Here is a 24,019-nt window from a genome sequence, read left to right on the forward strand (position 1 = left end):
TCATAGCCTTTGTAATAATAATGTAGTGTGTGGTAAATTGTGAAAGAATACAAACCACTCCTTGGAATACAATATAAAGAGTTGTAAGCATGTTGAGGCTTTCATAGGTTTGATCATAAGTCTTTATCATCAATTAACAGTATTCTGATCGAGCTCTATGCTATTTACCCTATAGGAGTTCTCATAACAGCACGCCCCCCAGATGGGATGATGTCTCCAGTCAGCATCTTAAATGTTGTACTTTTTCCAGCACCATTTGCTCCCAGGAGCCCGAAGCACTAATAGGAAGAGGGAAAAAAGACATAATTATATCTACAGAGATATCACAACTAGCAGCATTAACTTTTCATCTGTTTTGTTTTTTTCACTCCTGAAGTAGCTCTGTAGAGAACATATATGTGGATGTGCAAATTTCAAAAATCACCTAAGTGACACAGGAATGCATAGTTTTATGTACACACACACACACACACACACACACACACACACACACACACACACACACACACAGAGGAGGTAATTCAACCTTTATAAGGCTTCTTGAAAAATGAATTCAGTCAAATTAAAGGGAAAAGGCAATGTAATAAAAACACTAGTTTGATCACTGTGGATAAAAATTTCAAATATTTCCTAAGTCCCATTTTGCAAATAACTACCTAGACATTTAGGACCCTTTGTGTCACTGAAAGTCCTATTCAGTGAACACATATAGTTACCTACAGTATTATAAGCAATCGAAATATTTTCCTTTCAAATCATGGAAAATGATAAAAGCAGGATTATTAAATTTGTGTGTGTGTGCGATTTATACCTTTGTCCTCTTTTTGCTGGATATTGGTCAATTTTTAATTGAATAATATTTTTTGGAAACTGGGAAAGGAACTCAAAATTCTGAGGTTCCCATTTTGCCATTTCCCATATGTTGCTGACAGACAGCGCCTAATGTGGGAGCAAATGTACTTATACTACAGACAAGGTAACCTCCTACCTCCCAACACCCAAGGGAGCAGAGAAACAAAGTCCTTGCCTACTGGATGAGGGGGAAGATAATAAACACTGACACACATCCCTATGATGGCTCCACCCAATGTTCCCTCTGCACGCAGATCTGGGATGTTCAGCTCAAAGTCCCCAAGGATTGGGAAGAATGACAGCTAGCCTTCTTGTTGACACCTTGTTACCATCCTCAGAAAATGATGAAGGGGACAGTGTGCTGAGGGGCAAAATTTAGGGTCTAGAAGGTGGGAATCTGCATCTTCACTCCCCTGTCCTGGGTTTGAGAAAGGGCAGGAGTAGAGGGGTGTGCTTAGTACTTCCTTTTCTTCCTCCTACTTCCCCACCTCCACCTATCACCTCAAACTGTTCAGTCTAGAAATGCAGAAATTCCAAATTCTATAATCTAGATCCCTGGATGCAGAGGACTAGTTCTAATAAAGTTGGCTACAAAATCTAGGCTTTATTCACCACAGAAATGTGACTTCCTGAATATTCTGTCAGAGCTCAATACAGTTTATAAAATTCACACTAAATCTAGCAAAGGTTGCAAAGTCTTTCATCAGGGTTTATTATCCAGAGTTGGTTATGCAAACAGTTTTGTAAAACCTCATCTGGAACAGCTCACAAACAAATATGAACCACATGGAATCAAGGAATATGAGTGCTCTTTCTCTAGATCCAACTGAGCTCCTGGAGTATACCCACTGCTAGCATAGCTTTCAGATTGTATAATCTGCTTCAGCGAAATTACTTGGGGCCAGAAAAGTTTACAGACATATCTGGCAGAATTTGTAAATTCTATCAGCTCAACGGCTAGAATTAAAGGAGGTCCCAGAGTCCTCTAGTACAGCCTGTAATGTTGGTAAGGTTCATCAGCAGAACAGCTCTAGTATAGTGGAAATATTAGTAGAGTGTTTGATTCAAATACCATATTGTTTTGTGTTTAATTGAATAATATGTATAATCTTTGTCACAACTATGTTTACAGCGAAACAGTCTTACTATCCCTGCTATCTTAAGAAAATATACCAACTGCTTCAATTTATAAATAATAGCTTTTAAAACTACTTTCTAAAAAACTAAGGAAATTCTCCCACTGCCAAATTAACTAATTTACAATTACAGTTGTAAATAACTATTAAATTAAAACCACATTACTACAACTTTGCAGTTATTTAAAAAAACAAGTATTTGAAGTCTGGAAGTTCAAAGTTAAAGTTAAGAAATATCTGAATGTCAGGAATTTCACAATAACAGGTTTCAGAGTAGCAGCCGTGTTAGTCTGTATTCGCAAAAAAGAAAAGGAGTACTTGTGGCACCTTAAAGACTAACACATTTATTTGAGCGTAAGCTTTTGTGAGCTACAGCTCACGTCATCGGATGCATTCAGTGGAAAATACAGTGGGGAGATTTATATACACACACAGAGAACATGAAACAATGGGTTTTATCATATACACTGTAAGGAGAGTGATCACTTAAGATGAGCTATTACCCGCCCCCCCCATGCCCCTACTTCACTTGCGCTACATTGATGACATCTTCATTATCTGGACCCATGGAAAAGAAGCCCTGGAGTAATTCCATCATGATTTCAACAATTTCCATCCCACCATCAACCTCAGCCTGGACCAATCCACACAAGAGATCCACTTCCTGGACACTACGGTGCTAATAAGCGATGGTCACATAAACACCACCCTATATTGGAAACCTACTGACCGCTATTCCTACCTACATGCCTTTAGCTTTCATCCAGATCACACCACACGATCCATTGTCTACAGCCAAGCTCTACGATATAACCGCATTTGCTCCAACCCCTCAGACAGAGACAAACACCTACAAGATCTCCATCATGCATTCTTACAACTACAATACCCACCTGCTGAAGTGAAGAAACAGATTGATAGAACCAGAAGAGAACCCAGAAGTCACCTACTACAGGACAGGCCAACAAAGAAAATAACAGAATGCCACTAGCCATCACCTTCAGCCCCCAGCTAAAACCTCTCCAACACATCATCAAGGATCTACAACCTATCCTGAAGGACGACCCATCACTCTCACAGATCTTGGGAGACAGGCCAGTCCTTGCTTACAGACAGCCCCCCAACCTGAAGCAAATACTCACCAGCAACCACACACCACACAACAGAACCACTAATCCAGGAACCTATCCTTGCAACAAAGCCTGTTGCCAACTGTGTCCACATATCTATTTAGGTGACACCATCATAGGGCCTAATCACATCAGCCACACTATCAGAGGCTTGTTCACCTGCACATCTATCAGTGTGATATATGCCATCATGTGCCAGCAATGCCCCTCTGCCATGTACATTGGTCAAACTGGACAGTCTCTACGTAAAAGAATAAATGGACACAAATCAGACGTCAAGAATTATAATATTCAAAAAACAGTCAGAGAACACTTCAATCTCTCCGGTCACACAATTACAGACCTGAGAGTGGCTATCCTTCAACAAAAAAACTTCAGAAACAGACTCCAACGAGAGACTGCTGAATTCGAATTAATTTGCAAACTGGATACAATTAACTTAGGCTTGAATAGAGACTGGAATGGATGAGTCATTATATAAAGTAAAACTATTTCCCCATGTTATTTCTCCCCCACCCCACCCCCCACTGTTCCTCAGAGGTTCTTGTTAACTGCTGGAAATGGCCCACCTTGATTATCACCACAAAAAGTTTTCCTCCTTCCCCCCCTCCTTCCTGCTGGTAATAGCTCATCTTAAGCGATCGTTCTCCTTACAGTGTGTATGATAAAACCCATTGTTTCATGTTCTCTGTGTGTGTATATAAATCTCCACACTGTATTTTCCACCGAATGCATCCGATGAAGTGAGCTGTAGCTCACGAAAGCTTATGCTCTAATAAATTTGTTAGTCTCTAGGGTGCCACAATTACTCCTTTTTTTTTTTTTTAAGGAATTTCACAGTTGTGGTTTCATGACCAACCCTGACTTTGACCAGACACTGATACCAACCTTCTACATTTCTACCAAGAATCCTCTTAATCAAAACCGCTATACTGCTGAATCAATGTACCACATTTACATTTGTGAAACAGACCATAAGCCTTTATCTAAATATAGTAATAAAATAAATAGTAGGAGTTTGGCTCCATTTCCTACTGTATATATGCAATCAACCATACAGATACAGCGTGAAGATCTACAAACCATTGCAGCCCTCACATCATGACATAAGGGCTGCAGACCTAAATACGTTGTCTTCTGTAGTGCAAGCATTCATTGACTGTAGGAATTGCCACCTCTTTTCCCAAAGAGTTGAGTGCAGTCTGGAAACATCATTTTCTTATATCACTGCAGAATGGAGATTCAAATCTGCTTCATCCACCCTCCAAAATACACGTGAATTGAAACATTCCACATTTTTGTAATTTTGTAATTCCCTGTCATGCCTCAGTTATCACATCAAGAATGGCTACACTGGGGATGAGGATACCAGGCCAGTTGTTTTACAAAACAACTCTACATTCTGTAGTGATCAAATGTGCTCATCTGCCTAACAACTACAACCCAAAACTCAGACGATGTTCTTCGAGCCACATCAGGAAAACACGCTGATCCCTGACTGCCATGATGAAGATGACCATGAAGGAATTGGCTGTGAGCTCCCCAAGTAGCCAGTTTCACCTCCCAAACTGAACCTACTTGCCTGGAATTTGAAGGGAGGCACATAGGTTGCAGGAGGACAGAGTTTTAAGGAGGCACCAGGAACTTAGTCTGCATGCTCATGCTATTTCTGCTCCTCCCTCGTCTCACGCATCCGGGCAGAGTGCGTCCACTGGCTCCCTTGACACCTTCGAGGAGCAGTGGGCGCTGTCCGGGGTTCTCTGCTTGGTGTCCCTGTCCAGTTCCCTTTGTTTAACCCTATGACCTCACTCCTGTTCCTGTTCTATCTTTAGTTGTCCCCGTGTACTTAATTGAGATCCCAGACCTTGTGGATTCTCCACTTAGGCTGGGGGAGGTCCTTTAGTAGGATCCCAACAGGCTGGAATGCTAACTACACATTTGCAGCTTATCTGTAAATAGCTCTCTTAATAAAGAGTCACTTTAGTTTTTACAAGCATTGAATCTTTTCATGTGGTTGCCCAGCATGCGGTATATTAAACATTAACTGGTCAATACTGTGGATGGCAGTGTTTGAAATGTGCTAACCATGTGTGCCCCAAACCCAGCACTGAACAGTATGTGCTAATAGCAGGGGAGTACCCTCTGCCACCAATGTCATTCAGTTAAGCACTGCAGCATGTACCCATGCTAGGACAGGGCTTGCATTCTAGTGATTTATGTTATTTTAATTTAATTAAGGTATTTATATTTTCAGCTGTATTTTAATGAAGTTGCAAGTCTGATAAGTAGGCTTACATTAGCAATAAACAACTCTGTGTTAGGTATTTCCAAGCAGCTAGTCACTGATTAGTTTAAAAACCCACAGCATCACACACTGGTGTCTCACTTCCTCCAACTGGTTATTAGGAACCTGGAAATATCCTCCCCTTTCCTGACAGCATTTATAGAATAAAGGCAATAATTCCTCACCTGCATTTTTGGAAGTTAAATCTCCACATACCTCTTAAACTGGAAAAACTAGTTAACTTTCCTCTGACATCTTAAGGTTCTACAGTGTTTAAAGATTCAGATTTAGGTTCCGGTTCATTCAAATATACTGGGACTGTTTCCATAAGGCCAAATCCTCATTGATTTTAAACTCTTTCTTAACTGAGGCAAAAACTCCTCTTTAAGCTAATTAGAGTTTAGCCCAAGGACAATTCAGAAGTTAGTCCATGGTTTGTGAATTGTGTAACTAGATATGCACAGTAGTTTCATGCCTAAACAACACTTACTTCCATATAAGAGCAGGCTGAAAATCTATGTTGCTTTTTAACTTTTAGGTTACTCTAATCCATACAATATCTCAGTAAAAACAAGCCAAAAGAAATAATACTTTCTGATGGAATGAACACAACAACAACAACAACGAGACGTAAGCCCAAAAGTAATATATCAATCACCAACAATTGCTTCTAAAATGTTAACAGTCCCCAGCAGTGCTTTCACTTCTGCCCAACATTATCGATTTCTCAGAAATTACTGCAATTGGAAGGCTTCTGCTAGCAACTACAGAGCTTTGGTTTCAGACTTTCTGAACATGCCTGAACAATTGCCTATGATTACACGATTTTTTTTTTAAAGAGGAGAAATGAAAAGGAAAAAAATATAGACCCTTTTACCTCTCCCCTTGGTATGCCCAAGCTAATGTCTTTCACAGCAGTGTTCCTCTTGCTGAAACCTCGGTAACATTTCCTGAGATTGTACAGTAGAAGGATATCATTTTGAGTTCTTCCACCAAAGAGCCTCTTTCGTTCCACTTGTACATCCTCATCTTCTAAAGGATTGACTGTGGTGCTGATGGAACAGTGACTCCTAAGAAGAAAAGATCACAATAAACGGCAAATTACACACTGTCATTTCATGGATAACTAAAAAGGAGCACTTTTCTGCTTATTAGAGATGGCAGGGAAAACAGCTTTTAGTTCTGCAAATATTTTTGAGATTTCAGGGGAAAAATTCAACCCAAATCAGAACAAAAAAAACTAAAAAATTTTAATGGTACTGAAATATATTTTCTTTTGAAGCCTGGGCTCCATTTACAGTTTGTTTACACCAAGTCATTTCCATTTCAACATTTCAATTTTGGCAAATTAGTAAATTGACAAAAATTGTTTCTTTGAAATTTTTCCAGCAAGTTCTACTGCTTATGTTCCATTAAGATTCAGCCATTCAAATCTCAACAGGATCCGAATGCTTCACAGAAACCCCTACATGTTTGCTCTGCAATTCCCATTGATTCTGACAAGCCTGGTCAATATTTCATTTTTTTTTAAATGAAAGGAAATAGTATATTATTTCACAGGGGAATAGGGGTACTGAAGTTAGATTGAAATGACATTTGAGCATGGAGATAAATCTGCTATACAATTTGAAAATACACATGAACTTGGGGGAAGGAGTGGGAGGAAGAAGCAGAATTTTCAAAATGGGAGCACAGGGAATGGAAAAACAGGGATGATAAGAGACATAAGCCAAACTGGCATCTGCAGAAAAACTCTTCAGGTCTTTTCTATTAAAAAAAAAGTTAAAACTAAAGTTCTGACATTGGCCTCCCCATGAAAAAAGATCCTGCTGGAGAAGCCAGAAATGTGAAGTGGCTTTGCTAGAAACTTTGCAAGGGGCTCTTGCTGGAATTAGGCCAGCTTTGAAGAAAACACACCTTGCCTGCCTTGCTCTGGGGTTCACACGAATAAGGAAAGTGAATACTATATCGCAGATGTTCCCCTTTTGAGCAAAAGCAGTTGAAGGTGAACAGAATGTGAACATGAAGTGCACACTCCTTCTCTGGTCCAAAATGACAGTGCAAGGTGAAGGCTAAGGACCACAGAGATGACAGTCTCTAACCCTGGCATGTCCGAGCCCCTCTTCCCTCCATGTACAGCAGTGTGTCAAGTTTAGTAGACTGCCATGGGCTCAGTGCCCTCTGTTGTTTTCTTTCATTCCACAGAGCAAGTCACAGAATGTAAAATGGGAAATGCTGCTGCTTGAGGCATCAGTAATTCCCCACAATCTTACTCTCTCTAGGTGGTTTTGAAGAGCAAGGAACATGCAGCATATAGGTTCCCCTTTGCTCTGTCCCACCATTCCTCCCTTGCAGACAAGGGTCTAGAGCAAGCTTTTGCAGAGAAGACAGTCTTAAATGCAAGCAGGATCAAACTTCAGAAGCGTAAGTTGGTACAATTCACCATATTATAAGATGGAACATACATGGGGCAGGGTTCAGTTATTAATGCTGAAATGTTTCACAGAAAAGCCAAGCTTTCAGAAGCATTTTGAAGGAGGAAGAGGAGGAGACTGCTTGTTTTACAACATGATCTTTCAGTACAATGGTACGTGGGGAAAGAAGAACCCTGCAAGTGGACATCAGAGATCGATAGTTTGTTACCAGCCCAGCTTTCCTGGAAATCCTGTCTCCTGGAGTAAAGGAATTAATATAAAAGAGAGAATATCTAAATTATAATAATACCGGCAAAATTCCTTCTAGATGCTACACCAGAACTGCTTTTAGAGCTAAGGAATTTCATAGAAACCTGCTCATGGTTTAAAAGTTAATCAAATGACTGAAAAAATTCTCCCATCTGGCTTTTTTGAATAACTTTTGAAGTTTTCTTTCCCAGTTTAGGTGACTAATAAAGATACAGAAATAGAAAGCCATAATGCATGGGCTCATCACAGCCACATGGAATAATGACCAGATTGTCTTATCTTCTAGTTTTCAGAAGGATTTAATCTTCCTCTGTCTTTGGGAAATTAGTCGATGTCCATGAAAGCAGAGTATAAATAATACACACCACACACCTTAGTTTCTGGAGCAGGTCCCAATGCAGCAGAATCCTCAGAAGGAGAATAACTGTGCCCTGCAGGGCCATTTCCACAAAGATCCAGCCCAGGAAATTCATCTCAAAAGGACTCACATAAGAATCGATTCCAAAGCTGCTTGTCAGGTCAAACTTGATCTGATTATAGGAAAGCTTTAGTAAACCCTGGCCCAAGCAGAATGGTGGGAAAATGATAAAGGTCCACTTGAGGATATTGTAGATATTCTGCAAACTCTGTAAAAAAAGGAGTCATTTGGGGTTGGGAAAAAGCAAGGAGAAAATGTTGAATCTCTTAGAAATAGAAAATTAAGCAGACTTAAAGGCTATGAGCTTTGTTTTATTCTCACACCAGTTTGACACTGTTGCAACTCCATTTACTTCAGTGGAGTCTATTCTTATTTACACCAGTGTGAAATAAGAATCAAGCCCTGGACCATTTCAAAATTTGAAACTTAAGTCCATATGCAATTCTAGCCCACAGATTATTTTGGATACAGATGGTCTCTTATTTTAAGTTTGTATGGTGCCTAGTTCAATGGTTTTGGGTCCCTAGGTAGTGCCATAATATAAATAGTAATTGTTTCCACCTGAAACACTACCAACAGCAAAATGTTTAGGGAGCAAGTATTATCTAGATTCTTATATATAAACAAAATGTCTCTAGTTTTTCTTGATAAGATTAAGAGTGAAAGTCATGGTAGCATGACAAGATGTATTCAGTGAATGCATGTTTAGTAGCAGTACCAGAACATATATAGTACTTCAGCATTATATATAATATATATCTTGCAACACGTAAGCACAATGGAATGATCAGGGTCAGTTTACTCACCATTCCTGTGCTCTTGCAGTTTTAAAATTTGAGTGCCATAAAAACCGAGTCACAACCCTAGTCCGAATTCATCCTCAAATGTGTACTCCAACCCTGAGCCAAAATTTAATCCAGATCTGTATTCAAACATCACTTCCTCAGCATAGCCCATTTAAATATGTTCTGAAAACTATGGATTTCCATCTCCTTTCCTCAATTCACGTGTACAATTCCCATTGAGATTAATATTAATGGGAGTTACATATATGCACTAAGGGAATGTATTATTATTCACACAATACACTATATCTCCTTTAAACAACTGCTTACCACTTATGTTAATATTATTCAAACAAATTTTGCAACATACATTATCTATTCAGTGGACCTGAACAGCTCCGTTTATGTGCAAATTATGAATTAAAGGCATGGAAAATATTACCGTTTCAATTAAAGCTGTTTTTGCATTATTAGAGAGCAATTCTTTTTTTTTAAAGAAGTAAAACCAAAATGGGTTTTATAAAATGTTGTGGGAAACAATAGCCTATAATGATTCGGGATAAAGAAAGTGAGATATTTCATTACAATTTAAATTGCTAGTGGTTTGGCATTGGAAAATACATTTCTATACACAACATTTATGGGAAGTGGTGCTGAGGGTTCATACTGACCTGTGCTTTGGAAATCATGGCTAACAAATGAGGCAAGAGGGTCACCAGCATGGTACAAAGGCCAAACACAAAGTTTAAAGAGATGTAAGAAATGAAAGCTATGTCTGAACTTGAAAAGAATCTGGACATCAGATACATCCATGGTAAAGTTGCATATCTAAAAAAAGAACAGAACCACATCATAAATAATTTATGGTTTTCTTCACCAGCTGACTCATGAGCTCAGTATCCTTTATGTCACTGTAAAGAAATATAACAGCTACTCATTGATTTTACGATTTATAACTCCTTTCCAAATCCTTCAGCCTTACTGGTGGAAACACTTACCTATCTGGCTCACCTGTATTTCACATACATATTTCACCTGTATTTCCAGTATTTAACATACATATCTACTGCTATGTGAGGACCAGCTGTAACTAATTCTTTTCTGTTTGTTAACCTCATATATTTTCTTTCATGGCTCCAGGTAGCTCACCACCTTGATTTCTGAACAATTGCAAACCAAGCCATTTGATACACTTGAGCTACAATGAGATACAATAAAAATAAACTTGTTTAAGAGCAAACTTTGGTCACACAGCTGTCATCTGTTCTTATAGATTTTATCTCACAAAAATTATAGCATGCTGGAATTGGAACTAAGAACTGTGAAAACGATGTCCAAGCGATAGCTTATATCTGCTACTGACAGCACATTAACCTCTGAATTACCTATTATGGACAAATGTTTAGCACAGTGGTTACCATTAAAACATCAACATTAACCCACAGTTCCCACATAGTAGTATCTGAGGTATGGCAGCATAGCCCTGACTGCTAAAATATGAGTTATATTTAGGTGACTAAAGAAAGAATGGGCAGGGATATGTTGCCCAGTCAGACCATCTGGTGCACAAAAGAGCAAAATGTCAGCTTCTTGACAAACAAGAGTGAGATGTACCCACAGAACATTGCCCATAAGTGTAGCCCAGGGCAGTCACCTGAGCATGAACACTGTACAAAAAACAGTATTTGGAGTGAAAAATGCAAAGCAGGACATGCTCACCAGAACTATCGGGCAGGACTGCATATACAACATGAGCATCTCACACACTAAAAATGAACTTATTCATGTCTTTTTGAAAAAAGACAGTCTTATTGAAACACAAGTTATTCAGCTCGCTCCAGGAGTCACTCAGTGAAATGCTATAAAACTGGGTGTTCTGCAGGATGTCAGATTAAATGAACAACAGATTTTAAGACCAAAGGAGACCATAGTATTTTGCACTTTTATGGCACCATCCTTGTGAGGATCTCAAAACACTTTACAGACTTTAGTGAATTAAACCTGCCAACTCCCCCTGTTAAGTTGTAGATGCTATTATCCTCAGTTTACAGGCACAGAGAGGTTAAGTGACTTGCTCAAGGTCTTCAAGGAAGTTTGTGGCAAAGTTTAAACTAGAACTTTTATTTCCAAGTTTCCAATTCCATACCTTACCCATCTTTCCTCCCCTTTGTTCTGAAATCACTACTCTGAATTTTATTGAGTTAAATAAGCGCAAATACAGAATAACTCTATTGAAGACAATGGAGTTCAATGGCTTAAGTGGAGTTACATCAGTATAAATGAGATGAGAATTTAATCTATAGGTGTTTTGCCTAAGAACCAAGAATATAAAAATTTAGTTCTAAAATTGTATGGAGTTTTGGCAGATCACATAAAGTCCATACCAGTCTCAGATTCTATTTTTCTACCTTCCCCTCCTGCAAAAGTGAGTTTAAAGCACTCCATATATCATGAAATACTTTGACTTGAGGACAGGTCATTTTGGACAAATGTGCATAAAGGGCAGTGCTGTGCAAAATTTCTGCTACCAGCAGGAAAAAAAATAAGGACTGAGAAGCTTTGTCGTGAATTCTGGATATTTTAAAAAATGTCAGTAACCCTGCTTGAATTAATACACCTGAATGACAAAAAATTTTAAGCGGAGTGCTTTCAGTAATGTTAAGCTTCTGTCACATAACTAGGTCATTAAGGATTTTGCTCTTTATTTTAGGTTGGACAAAGCCTGACAAAATGCCTTTTTAAGATCACAAATTGTTATTGAAAAATTTAAAGGGGAAAAAATATGACACGGAATATACATATGAGGAAATTACATGAAACATTTATGGCGGTGGGGGCGAGAGGAAAGAGTCACAAAAGTACTTCACTGAATTGACTGTGTGTTTGGAGCCATGAAGGGGTGGTGTGTGAAGAAGACCTAGTACACATAAATATATGCATTTGTATGTCACACAGCATTTCTTGGAGTCTTGTTAAATTTATTGAACATTTGATTGTACTTTTTAAGATTCACTGATACAGGGACTGATCCTGCACCACTGGAATCAATGGAAGTTACATCAGTGACTTCAACTAGAGCTGGATCAGGCCCACACAGTACAAAAAGGTTTATCCTTAATGATTTGAACTCCGTTACACGCCAGCCACAGCTCTGCTTTTGAAAATGCTCCAGCTCTCTAATTAATAGTCACATGTTCTGAAGTAACTTCAACCATCACTTGCCTAAAATAACGTTAGCACTAATACCTCGTAACAGCATCATACCGCATAGGTCTGATCCAAAACCTATTGAACTCAGTAAAAGTCATTCCACTAGCTTCAGTGGACACTGAATGAGGCTTGTATACTTGTTTCAGGCCCATTGATGTGAGGAGAGAGGTTAGGATTTATGTAGCTCTCCATTCACATATTATAGTCAACAGTAGGAATCAAAAAGGATTCAACATTTATATAGATGATAAGAAGACAGTTATGTTAGGCAAGATAAACATTTACAAGGGATATATCTCCCCACGCATAAACCAACCATCGACTGCTTGGGGTAATGAAGAAACCTCCTCTCTGGGCAGCATATTCCATAATTCTTCATCTTACACTTTCCTCTTAATCACCCTGCTGGAAACAGGGTATAAGAGTAGATGAACCATTGGTCTGATCCAGTACGGCGATTCCTATATACCTATAGGAGCTATTTCACCTTTAAAAAAATGACTTGGGAAAATTAGCTGAAGCAGGCCTAGTAAGTGCTTTTTCATCTCATAATATTTGTTGGAGGCATATCCTCAACCAGTCCGGAGCTCAAACTCAGCCAACTTTCTCACACCAATGAATATAATAAAAGACAGTTTCAGCTCTTGGTGATATTCTGCAACTCAGTCACTGAAATTCAAGCCTGATTACGCTACTATATTTGGCACCTAGATGATTCCTTTCGTGAGAATAACACACAATCAAATTTTAACAGTATAAGATTGTTGTACAGCTTGAGTGTTTTCTTGAGACATTTTTAGTACTACTCTCATTATGAGTGAGCAAATCTCCCTTCCCTTTCCCACACGATGCATTCAGCTTCATGCTGCAGCTTGTTCTCTCATTATCCACTGCCGCCTCATAATCGTCTGCAAAGACAGAAAATCATGCAGCCAGCAGCAGGTGCAAACCAAGCCTAAAGATTTCTGTTTGTAAGAAACAAGCCATAATTCTAAAGCAGCATCTCCAATCACATACCCAAAGAGGATCAGCAGGAGAGTTGTGGCTGCCAAGTTTTCTCGGAAAGTGAAGGCTGATAACTGAAAGGCAGCAATAACACTGATACACAGGCAGACTGGAACCAGGTAAAACAGCTAGAAAGAGAAGAAAATCAGAAACATTGCAGGAAAGCATCTCAAAGTGGTCTTATCCAATGAACATGGAAGTATCTTTGCAATTAGTAGCAATTTTATTTTACATAGCGCACTAGAAATATGTAGGCAGTGGAGTTCTGCGATCTTGTACTCAATAGTTCCACCACTGGGCAGCTGGAGTACTGTCTTGCTCAAAAACCCTGCAAAAATATCATCCAAATATATACATTTACCTATGTTCCAATCCTACAATCCTAGATGCCATCACTTGATGTTAATTTAAGAAGCTAGCTTCTGCACATAATAGATCCATGTGGGACTGTTGCTCCAATGCCCCCAAACTATATTGCAGGCATTCTAGTATGGGCACTAGCAGCACCACAACCACCAGGGTTTCACTGAACAATCCAGCAATCACAGCAGAGCACTGAGAGACGGTTTCAGCATGACTTTAATCAATGAGAACATGTGCAGGTGAAGCATCACCTAACATTTTAAACAGAAACTGACACTATTTGCATTCACATTCAGCAGTAACATACACACTCGACAATAAAGAATCTAGCCCCCCCTTGATACATGTTCCTATCTGCCATTAACATAACAGTTAGCATAGGGAATGATAGCTGTCCTAATGATCAGGCACAGGGCAGTCTTCTCCCAGTTCTTGGGTTCTTATCCCAGTTCTACCAATGACCTGATGTGACACCTTAGTAAGTCACTTCACCTCTCCGGGTGGCTGAACTTGTTGATAGCCAGTTTATATTCATTTTTTCTTGTGCCAACATGGATCCTTAACTTCAGTAACTCCCTTCCTGGTATTGCTTCCTCGGATGTATTTTTAAAGAGCAATCATATCTCCCCTCACCCTTCATTTGCATAGGGTAAACAAGCCTAGAGATTTGAGTCTCCTCTTCTATGGTAGGTTTTCCATTCCCCTAATCATCCTAGAAGCTCTTATCTGTATCTGCTCCAGTTTAAATTAATCTTTCTTAAACCTGGGAGACCAGAATTGCACACACTATTCCAGATGAGGTCTCACCAGTACCTTGTAAAATGACACTAACATTTCCCTGTCTCTACTGGAAATACCTCACTTGATGCCTCCTATGCATTAGTCTTTTTTCACAGCTGCATCACATTGGCAGCTCATAGTCATCATGTGATCAACCAATACACCCAGGGCTTTCTCTTCCTGTGTCATTTCAAATTGATAAGTCCCCAGCTTATAGAAGAAATTCCTGTTGTTATTCCCTTAGTGCATGACCTTGCACTTTGCACTATTAAATTTCATCCCATTTCTATTACTCATTTTACAAGATCATCCTGATCATCTTGTATGATATTCCAATCTTCCTCTGTATTGGCAATACCTCCCAACTCCGTGTCATTCACAAAGTTTATTAGCACATTTCAATTTTTGTGCCAAGGTCAGTAATAAAAATTGTCCCCAAGACCAATCCTTGAGGAACTCCACTCGTAACCTCCCTCCAGCCTGATAGTTCATCTTGCAGAATGACTTGCTGTAGTCTCCCCTTTAATCAATTCCTTATCATTTCAATTCTCATCTCAATCGTCATCTCATCTCATCTCATCTCAATCCTTATCCTTTCAATTCTCATATCACTTCTTCTCCAATTTAACTAATAATTTCCCATGGGAAACTGTATCAAATGTCGTATGAAATCCAGGTAGATTAGATCCACTGCATTTCCTTATCCTTAAAATTATTTTATCCCAATAACTGTTTACCTCTATAACCTTAACCACTTTTCCTTTCAAAATTGTTCCAAAACCTTGTATACAATTGAGATCAAACTAACAGGCCTGTAGTTTCCCAATTCACTTCCCCCCCCACTTTCTTAAAAATAAGTACTATATTAGCATTTCTTCAGTCGGAGAGTACGACCCCCGAGTTTACAGATTCATTAAAAATCCTTGCTATTGGGCTTGCAATTTCATGTGCTAGTTGCTTTAATATTCTTGGATGGAGATTATCCCCTGTCCCTCCCATTTCGTCCCAATAAGCAGTTTGAGTTTGACTTCTATCTTGGGTGTGGTATTTTCTACTTCCAAAAACTCACTCCAATTATTCACGTTGCCACTACCCCTACACTCATTACCCTTATTAAAAACTGAGGTAAAGTATTTGTTTAAGTGTTGGACGACGCATAGATTATCTTTAATCTCTACCCCAGCCTCAGTGTTTAGCGGTCCCACTTCTTTCTTTGTTTTCTTTTTTACTTATATGGCTATAGAACCTTTTACTATTGGTTTTAATTTCCTTTACAAGGACCGACTCTGTTTGGTTTCCCACAATTCTCACTTTATCCCTACACTCTGACCTCCAGGACATAGCTTTCCTTGCTGATCCTTCCCATCTTCCATTCCTTGTAGGGTTTCTGCTTTCTCTTAATCACCTGTTTGAGATGGTTGCTCATCCAGCTTGGTCTGCAACCCTTCCCTACAATTTTTTCCCTACTAGCTTTGAAGGTTTCAGATAGTTTCTACAACTTAGAATTAAAGTAACTCCATGCCTCCTTCACAGTCAGAGCCTTACATTCTTCAGTCCAGTCCATTCCCTTCTTAATACGTGTTCTACATCACCTGGCACAATGGGGCTCTGGATCTTAGTTGGGACCTCTAGGTGCTACTATTACAGATAATGATTAACAACAGCAGCCTCTCTTTTTATTGAGGGAATGATAACAGGGTTCTCATTTTTAAAAAGGACTTTCAAACTGAGGAACAATATGAAACATCAGACTCATCCTATAGGACACTGACTGATTCGTTCCCAAGTAATTTAACACCTTGGATAGTGTCATTTTCTAAGATTTAAGAGGAGGACAATGGAGCTAGATGTGAGGAAGTGGATGTGGTATTTTCATCCTGCTTGCAGTGCACATGTTAGTCAAGCAGCTGATCAATTTTTAGCTCCTGTGAAATGACCACACACTATGTTTATGTTGGCATTAGGGCTGAAGAATTGTATAAGTAAGTTTGGGTGAATGTTTCCATTAATACTACCTGTTTTCAGTTGCTCATAACTTTCAGAAACTTTCACCTATTGGTTTGAAAATTTCCCAGCCTGGTAACTGCCCAAAAGTGAATTAGGGAGAAACACACACACACACACCCCCTACCCGCCCTCCACTCACACACCTATTATAAACAGTTTCATGCAACAGTGTTCCACAATTTTCAGCTATGCAGGGACCCCAAAATACTTCAGTGTGAACACTTAGTGGAACAAGGTGTTGTTTAAAGAGCTCCAATCCATGGATTTTTTTCACTAGGGATTTTCAGAATAAAAATTACATTAAGTAGATGTGATGGTTTTGCAGGTAAGGATTGAAACATCCTTGTCAACGTTAAGGTTGCACATGCAATCTTAAATTTTGCCCTCTTTTTGTGCATGCTTTATGACGCAACATTAATTTAGATTGGGCCCAGAGCAACACAACTTCTCATAATATTTTTACATATTACATTTTTCTTATTATTGAAGTTATTAATGGAAATATTAATTCAATTAATCAACATATGAAGAACAGCCAGATTATCATGATAACAGGATCATAAATCAAATATTAAAATTTATCACAAATCTAAGCAAGATTATCTAATTAATGACATATGACATGATCTGAAACTCTTAAAAAGTCTGGGAGGAATCCATGCTTGACTTTTCATATATTCATGCATTCAGAATCTCTAACTTACCTGCAGTATGATTAGCATTTAAGCAGTCCCTGTTATTTCCCAGCCCAGGATACATCATCCAGAGTATCTGACAACATTTTGAAAGCAATGGACTGGCAAAACTAACAAGGAGCTGACTTTTCTGTACAATCAAGCACAAGGAGAAGCTGTGCCCTCCCTATGAGGGAATAAGCTCTCAGTCAAGCACCCTTATTTGAAATGAGAGCAAAGGGAATACAGATATTTACTGGCTAACTAATGGCTTTTTGTGCTCTCTTATTTCAAGTATGTGGTTTTGTTCTCTTATTTCAAGTTTGCTCAAGTGTGAAAGTCCCATTTTAGAACACGGCTGGTGAAGCTCTAGTGTTTCAGGTTCAGATTAGTCTGAATGAGAACCACAAATGTTTTAAAAATCTGTCCTCCAAGAATAACTTGGTGTGCTTAGTGCTTTCAATTGCCCTGTGCTAGACCTGGATTGCATTCTGAGTCCTTCTTTCCCTGAACTAACAAGGTTAAGGAGTACCGCAGAAGTGTGCTCCTTCCTTGTCATACAGATTGGTTGGAGCGCTTTGAGGTGAAGCTGCTGGATAATCGAATTGGCATCAATTGGTTCCAGAGGCAGTAGAACCCAGTCTCACAAGCCAGAAAACATCTCCTCCTTGGGGAAAAAACACTAAAATAATTAAACAGAGTACCTATATATACACAATGATTTTACTGAGCTTTTCTGGGAGGAGGGAATTCATCTTCAGCATGCCAGGGTCTCTGCTTTGGTTCTGAATAAGTCAGTGCTGCACGGGCTGTTTGTGGATGGATTACAGAATCCATTATTATATAGCTCCATGGGCCAGCCATATACAGGGGACACAAAATATCAGTGAACGTGAATAGGTTTCACTGCAGACTGGCTGCAAGCTGGAATGGTGAATTCTATTCTCTCATCCCTAATTAGCTCCCTGTGCAAAGGCTAATTTCTCACACTTTGTGAGTGGAGCCATGAATTCCACCCACAGTGATGATTTAACTGCATGGGTTAAATCCTACTTTCCATCCTACTCATGCATGTGTCTTTGCACTTGGGAAGTAAAGAACTGATTGGGAGAGATTTAGAAAACAATAATGTTCTTGATATTTTCAAAGGATGGAAAGATTTTCATATTTTTCTGCGCACTGACTGCAGATAAAGAATGTTAGTTTGTAGGAGACTGAATTAATGTTGCTAATAATCTAACCTAGCTGCATGAGGACAGAAATGTTTAGTGGAACTCTGTTTGCAAGATAGAGATTTTACTTGTATGCCTGCATCTGAGTTAGGAAGTTCTCTACATATAAATCCATATATTCTGTTATTTACTATATATATCACCCACAGTGGAGAGTGCAGTTTACAAGTCAACTTTGGAAAACTGAGAACACAATCCCTGCCTGGTGGAGTTTTATATTAGAGTGGAAAAGCAGGAATAGGTATAATATAGTGCGCATATATACAGAATGCATGTGTTAACATGTAACAATCAAACAGGGTGTTACCCTAAACATTTCTCACAACAGAATTCTACTGTATTAAAAATGTATTTTATTATGATCACAACTCTTCCACTAGTCTGAGTCCACCCAAAACAACCCATTCAGAAATATACCTGGAGCCATGCAGGGATATGTGTTGCCTTACACAGATCATAGTACGTACCATATCATACAGGAAGTTAGCAAGCCAATAGGTCTTGTAGCCAAGTCCAGAGATGTGCTGCAGCCGCTTTGTACCAGACACTCTGTCTTTCACTACTGAGTTCCCAATGGATGCCATAAGGATAGAGAAACCCAACATGATACACAGTGCCACTCCACACTGACGAACATTCTCCATTCTGGGGTTCAAAACAAAATGGTACTATTAAAACAAAGGCTGACAAATATTTTCAAGTCCCATTTATTACCAAAACAATTGCTACTTATCTTGATAAATATGAGATTAGTGGTATTATGTACATACAGACACATCCACAAGACAAGTATAGATATAGAGATGTTATCTCTTAGTAAATATTAACCTTTTTAGTCCTTTTCTTTTTGTATAATTGATTCATTTATATCTTAACTTTTCTTCAGAATCCTTAGGATATTAATAAAGAGTATGTTGAATTCTAAGGCTCAGAACACTGGTCCTTGACCGATAAGTAACCCTGCTCAGGAATTCTGTGCTGTATCTAATCATCCATGGCATCTCTATGTTAATAAAACTCTAGATAGTCTGAGAAACAATCCCCTTAACATATATACATATATGTAAAATGCTTACATAAACATATATAAACCTGAAAAACTGATGAGAGATTATTGTTGCACCAGATGTTTCCTTTAGAGAATCAAGAGAGAAGAATGATTATGTGGGAATAAAGACCCCACTGAAAGTTATTATCTTCACGTTGCTGACACTGAGCTATGTGTCCCACCCTCCCAGTGTAGACCAGGTCTCATACACCCTTGTACTATATACTGGCAGTGGAAATGCACAGCTAAATGGACTTGTGCATAGCCAACTTACTGCATAAAGTATACATGTGTTTTAATCTGCAACATACATTATTTGGCCATAGGGGATTTTCTTTTGATTTTATAAACAGTTTACTTACATTTTGTCCTCATCTAGCAAGGCTCCTCCATATGGATGGCTATAGAGTGTGATTCCTATGAAGGAAAATTTAAAAAAAAAAAACACATGAATGCTACAAGCTCTAGAATTAACAGACCCTGAAATTTGTATTAAAAATCATTATCTTGGGAGGGAAAAGAGATACTTATAAAATGTGTCAAAGTTCCTTTGTGATTTTCAGGTTCCAAAGTTGTTTCAGGAACTTGTTTTGTGAACAGAGTGCAGAGATGGCAGAGTTTATGATAATGAGCAATAGAAGAAGAAAGAGCAACAGAGAGGAATAGAGAATGATGCAAAATGAAAAGGAGAGGAAACAAAAGAAAGATTACTTTATTTTGAATATTCTCACTTTCGTAGGTAGGCATTACTTAATATCTCAAATATGCCATTAACACGGAGGATTGGTGTTAGCAGCTCCATAGTTAAGTCTCCAACTGTGCAAATTGACCATATGCTGTGAAACTCTAAGCCAATCTGTGATCTAGACAATGGGAATTGATGATGCTCAGGACTCAAGTGTTGACATCTTGCAGGATCAGGGATTAAGGCTACAAATTAGCCCTTTTATTTCTGAATTCCAATACACAAGGATGATATATTTGGCAAATATATCATACACAGACCTAATATTACTAACTAATGATGGATGGAGTTTACTTACGGGTTTGATCCTGAAAGGCGTTTGAGAGACGTCGTCAAATTAGAGATTATCCTCTGTAGAAACATTGTTGATTTCACAGGAGTTATGTATGGGGGAAAATGTAGACCAGTATCCTACATTAACCTTTATCTGATTGCATTATTTTTATTTTTTTTAGTATTTTATTTTTTAAAATCACCTATTTTTCAATGTTTATGTCAAAAACTGAAGGCAGCTTTCAGTGTCAGACAATTCTCATTCTGCTCTTTTTGTTGAAGTGGGTACTGGGGGTATTTTCCTCTTGGAGGAAATCCACATTTTGCTCAGGATGAGAGTTTTATTATTTTCATGCACAATTTCAACTATTAATTGGACTTGCTGTCTTTACATTTAGGCCATAATAAATCCACTTCTCTGTTCTACAAGGCAATAATCTGATTCCTCAATGGCTGAATTTGAGACTGAAGGAACTGGGTTATTGCCAAGGAAAACAGAGGTAATGTAATAAAATATAATGATATCGTTAAATAATAATAATAGTTTTAGTTATTTTATTTGTCCATTTTCTGGGATGTTCACAAACGGAGATGTTGCATCCTTCATTTATTTTATGTCTCCATATCTGTTGGCAGATGAGGCCATTTAGAAGAACACTCATGAAAGTTGATGATAACCTAGAGCTGAGTCAATTTCATTCCCATTTCTCTCATCCATTCACAGACTCTTGTCATTGGCCTTAGATACTAACCCGTTTCCCCACCCTCCTAACTCCTGACATATCCCTTTCCCTGCAGAAGCCCCCTCCAAATCTGGGGATCACTCACAACAGTGAAAAAGGGGAAACCCCAATATGCACTTCAAGAACCTGATGGCTGCTGATCTCCTGCTGACTATCTTCTAAGTACTCAGGCACCTTATAGCACTCTGCCTTTTCTGACCTGCCCTGACCATTCAGTCCTCTGCAGTACCTGCCCCTTCATGTCTCTCAGTATTAGGACAAAGATGAAACCAAGAGCAAGGGGAGCAGGGTAAATAGTACAAACAGATTAGGGAGGAGAGGTAGCTCTCAGCTAGAGGGAAACCAGACAAGCTGCAGCCAGCCCCTTCAAACCAGCCCCTTCTTTTGTCTACAGGTTGTCCCTCCTTCTTGGTTCAGAACCCACTGCTGTCCTCCCCAGGACTGTTCAGCACTGGCCAGTCCTGATGGGTTAACACCACGCAGGGTTTGCCAGTGTCATACGGATTCATGTCAGCTCTCTTGCATTTGGATTGGGGAAGTGAGTCCAATTGTGTTTTATATATCATTAGTGGGTTTGTTTCACGTAAGAGAGATAATGGGGATTCTATGGTAATTTTTGTACTTTATGTATTCTCTTTTCACGATTAGTTATGAAGGTTGTTATTGAAATCTAAATGGAATGATTGATATTTTACCAGTGTTTAAATCACACCTGTGGGTTTTCTATGAACCTGATTTCTTTTGTAGAAAATGGTTCTGTGGCTGAAGTACCAAAATAAAAGAAAATGAAAGGCTTGAAAATGTAAGATTTCCTATTAAGAAGTAAAATGCTTGATTTGGTTGGCTAAGAATATTGCTAGTGTGATATGTTTGTGTTGGCTTTTGCATACAGCCAGGTTGTAGAAAACTAGTAAATAATAAAGTCATTACACTTCAGGGTTGAGAATTTACTAGGCTTTGGGACGGTGGCACTGCTGAGCTGGCAGAGAAGTGAGAGCTCGGTAAAAAGAAAGGATGGTCAGATCAAGGACTGTAGCCCTTTGATCTCTAAGCTCTCCCTGACACGGACAACACCATCTGAAGATTCCTTGTTGCTGGCTGAATCAACAGCTGCCTGGTTGGGGCAGCTTTAAAAGCAGCTTGGCACCACTCTGATAGCACAATCAACCTCTAACAAGGTTAGTATCTGCCCCTTTGTTTTAACAAGGAGAGAAATGTTCTTTCCAAAACCAGTCCTCCTCAGAGTCCTGCAGGATGCCAGTTATATGAACTGACCACAACTGTTTAGGGTCCAACTGCATGGCCAAGATAAACCTAAACATTATTCTGATAATAGGCACAATCAGCTTCTACATTATTGTCCTATCCCCTGAATGCCTTTGTTCCTCAGCCTCAAGCCAATAACAATTAAAACAGGTGTCAGGGTTCCCTCCCCACTCTGAACTCTCAGGTACAGATGTGGGGACCTGCATGAAAGACCCCCGAAGCTTATTTCTACCAGCTTAGGTTAAAACTTCCCCAAGGCACAAACTCTTTGCCCTTGGACGGTATGCTGCCACCACCAAGTGATTTAAGAAAGAATCAGGGAAAGGACCACTTGGAGTTCCTATTCCCTCAAAATATCCCCCCAAGCCCTTACACCATCTTGCCTGGGGAGGCTTGAGAATAATATCCTAACCCATTGGTTAGTGATAACAGACTCAAACCCCTGGGTCTTAGGACCATAGAGAAATCAGTCAGGCTCTTAAAAGAAACAGAACTTCATTAGAAAGAAAAAAGGTAAAAGAAGCACCTCTGTAAAATTAGAAGGGAAGCTAATCTCACAGGGCAATCAGATTTAAAACACAGAGGATTTCCCTCTGGGTAAAATCTTTAAAGTTACATAAAGAAAACCAGGAATACACCTTCCTCTCAGCACAGAGAAAATCACAAGCTAAAACAAAAGTAAATTAACACATTTCCTTGCTAGTACTTACTAATTCTAATGGAGTTGGATTGCTTGCTTTCTTGATCTCTCTCTAGTAAGCACACAGAACAGACAGACAAAATCTCCCCCTCCCACCCCAGATTTGAAAGTATTTTGTCCCCTTATTGATCCTTTTGGTCAGGTGCCAGCCAGGTTACCTGAGCTTCTTAACCCTTTACAAGTAAAAGTATTTTGTGCCTCTGGCCAGGGGGGATTTTATAGTACTGTATACAGGAAGGTTGTTACCCTTCCCTTTAGATTTATGACAACAGGATATCAATGGAAAGTCATCTTGGATCAAAACTTGAACAGCGGAAGTTTAAACCAAGTATAATTCTGAGACTTCTAAACACTCAAAATTGCACATCTCTGGCCGAAGCTTGTTATTAAAAGAAGAATCAAAACAATAATGCTTTGATTCATCACCAACAAACACGTGTGCTGTTTGTGGGAGGTTTTTCTGTCATTTGTCCAGAAGGGCTGTGACAAATATAAAGGGAAGAGTAACAACCTTCCTGTATACAGTACTATAAAATCCCTCCTGGCCAGAGGCACAAAATCATTTTACCTGTAAAGGGTTAAGTAGTTCAGGTAACCTGGCTGGCACCTGACCAAAAGGACCAATAAGGGGACAAGATATTTTCCAATCTGAGGGAGGGGTAAGGTTTTGGTCTGTCTGTTCTG

The 24,019-nt window shown here is 39.0% G+C and overlaps 1 protein-coding gene across 1 annotated transcript in view; it reads right to left on the minus strand.

Annotated features, from left to right (window-relative positions):
* The window catches only part of ABCA13 (ATP binding cassette subfamily A member 13), a 293,932-nt gene that overhangs the window by 59,573 nt on the left and 210,340 nt on the right, over positions 1-24,019 (minus strand). The window contains 7 exon segments of the mRNA XM_043507121.1: positions 169-278; positions 6,280-6,472; positions 8,459-8,712; positions 9,961-10,117; positions 13,517-13,632; positions 19,028-19,205; positions 19,971-20,025. Of these exon segments, the coding sequence (XP_043363056.1) occupies positions 169-278; positions 6,280-6,472; positions 8,459-8,712; positions 9,961-10,117; positions 13,517-13,632; positions 19,028-19,205; positions 19,971-20,025 (1,063 nt within the window).

The sequence above is a fragment of the Dermochelys coriacea genome, chromosome 2 (genome assembly GCF_009764565.3).
Source record: "Dermochelys coriacea isolate rDerCor1 chromosome 2, rDerCor1.pri.v4, whole genome shotgun sequence".
Classification (NCBI taxonomy): domain Eukaryota; kingdom Metazoa; phylum Chordata; order Testudines; family Dermochelyidae; genus Dermochelys; species Dermochelys coriacea.